Here is a 2,285-nt window from a genome sequence, read left to right on the forward strand (position 1 = left end):
GGATTGTGTTTGGGACGGAAGGATCAGGTTTGGAATGGCAGGATCGGGTTTGGGATGGCAGGATCGGGTTTGGGATGGCGGGATCGGGTTTGGGATGGCAGGATCGGGTTTGGGATGGCAGGATTGGGTTTGGGATGGCAGGATTGGGTTTGGGATGGCAGGATTGGGTTTGGGAGGGTGGGATCAGGTTTGGGATGGCAGGATCCGGTTTGGGATGGCGGGATCGGGTTTCCTCCCACACCTGGTTCTGGTTACCCTGGCGTGGGAGCTGTGGAGGGGACACAGAAGGGGAACAGCGAGGGACCCCGACACAGAACGATCTTCTGGGGGGGCTCAGGGGACACGTGAGCCAGTGCCACCCCCCAGGACATCCTTACCCATCCGCAGGCTCTGCATCCCGGGCTCCAGGAGCATCGCCATGGCCTGAAAAAGAAAGGGACAAAATCCATCCCTGTGTCCCCTCGGAGGCGTGGGGTGGCCACGGTGTCCCCTCAGTGTGATCCCAGCCTTGATCCCCCCCAAAAACGCACCGGGGACGGGGCTGGGATCTGTAGGATTGGCAGGAGGGGATCCCAAATCCCAGCTCACAATGGGGTGCAGGAGTGGCTGTCGTGGTTTGGGGCACACGCGATTGTCACCGGCGGGGGGTCACCGGCTGTCACAGCCACTGTGGGGACAGGGGCCCGCGTTCCTGTCACTGGGAAGATCTGTGGGATACAGATGTGTGGGATACGGATCTGTGGGATACGGACATGTGGGAATCGCTGTTCCTGCACATTTTTACCCTCAGCCAAAGCCCTTTTTTGGGGTCTCATTTAGGGAAAATCCCAATTTATATTCCTGATGGAAGCACAGTGGCCAAAGGGATCCCAGACCCAGCCTGGACCAGCTCCAAATCTTCTTCCCAGGATAACACCCCAGCTCCTGGCTCCCTTCCCGAGGCTGCGGCATCCCGGCACCTCCGAGTCCCCCAGGCCGTGCCGGCCGCTCTCATCCCACAAATCCAGCGGCTCGGGATAGGGCTGAGCTCATCGGGAGAGGCCTCGCCGGGAGCCAAACCCACCCACACACTGCCGGCCCCCACAGCTTTCCCTGTTCCCAAAAAAAACCCTTTAGGATACAAACGGCAGGTGGGAACGCTTTCCCTGGAATGGGGGTGTCCAGCTCTGGCCACCCTGGAGCTGTGGGTGGGGGTTGAGGTGCTGGTGGTCCTGGGGTGACGCAGAGGGGGGGTCCTGGCAGGTTAGAGGTGGTCCAGGGGCTTTTCCACCAAAATGGGGCTTTCCAGGAGGTTTTCCTGGGGGGAAGCGCTCCAGAAATCAGCTCCCAACTGTGGGATTTGCGTCTTTTCCAGCAAAAACGCTGCCTGGGGCTCAGGCTGTGGTTTTGGGATGTGCAGGGATGTCCCCAATGTCCCCAACCCCGCAGTCTGAGCTCCCACATCCCGCGGATGGATGGATCCAGAGGGACACGCCAGCCCTCGGTGACTCCGTGGATTCATTCCCTGTCCCTCCATGGCCATGGGGGGTGTCCAGGGGTTCACTCCGGGGTCTGTGCTGACCCTCAGGCTCCAAGTGGCCAAAATCCTCCTTCTTCAGAGCTGGCAGGGGGTGGCCAATAGCCACCTTCGTCCCCAAGGTGCCAACCCCCTGCTGAGGTCCCTGCAAGGAGGGTGGGTGGCCTCAACCCCCCAAGGTGTCCCCCAGTCACCCAGGGGACACAACACCAAGTCCCCAACTCCGGGGGTCCCTTCCAGGGCAGGATCCCGGTGGCTCTGGGGCTCCCTCCAGCAGGAGCGGCGATTTTGAGGACTTTCCACCATTTCCTCCCCTGCGGGGGCTCACGGAAACGGGGAAAGGAAACAAAGTTTGGGACGGGATCAGGCTGGAGGATCCAGGAGCGACAGCGGGGCTGTGGCATGGCCGAGAGTGGCACGGGGACACCGGCTTGGCCTGGCACGGTGACCCCACAGCTCGGGTTGTCCCCACAACTCGAGATGTCCCCACGGGACACTCGGGGTGCTCAGGGCAGCTGTGGGGCTCCGATCCAGATGTTGAGGGGACAGAAGGAGCTGTTTTGTCCCCACATCCCCCCTGTGCCAGGGCTGAGCACGGCTGTGGGGTTGGGGACACCCCAAATCTTCCGGAGAAGCTGTTGGGGTTCCCTGGAGCCCTTTCCCTGTCCCCTCAGCCATGGCTGGGACACGGAAGCCACCCAGGGGTGTCCCCGGCACAGCCCCTGCACAGTGCTGGCACATTGTGGCACTGTCCCTGGTGGTGTCCCCT

At 61.9% G+C, this 2,285-nt stretch overlaps 1 protein-coding gene across 1 annotated transcript in view; it reads right to left on the reverse strand.

The window, feature by feature from the left end:
* Positions 1-711, reverse strand: part of HSPA12B (heat shock protein family A (Hsp70) member 12B) — a 16,471-nt gene extending 15,760 nt beyond the window's left edge. The window contains 2 exon segments of the mRNA XM_017737377.1: positions 378-423; positions 531-711. Coding sequence (XP_017592866.1) covers positions 378-420 — 43 coding nt within the window. The 5' untranslated portion in view covers positions 421-423; positions 531-711.
* Positions 712-2,285: the final 1,574 nt, after the last annotated feature.

Source organism: Corvus brachyrhynchos, unplaced genomic scaffold (assembly GCF_000691975.1).
Source record: "Corvus brachyrhynchos isolate BGI_N302 unplaced genomic scaffold, ASM69197v1 scaffold85, whole genome shotgun sequence".
Classification (NCBI taxonomy): Eukaryota; Metazoa; Chordata; class Aves; order Passeriformes; family Corvidae; genus Corvus; species Corvus brachyrhynchos.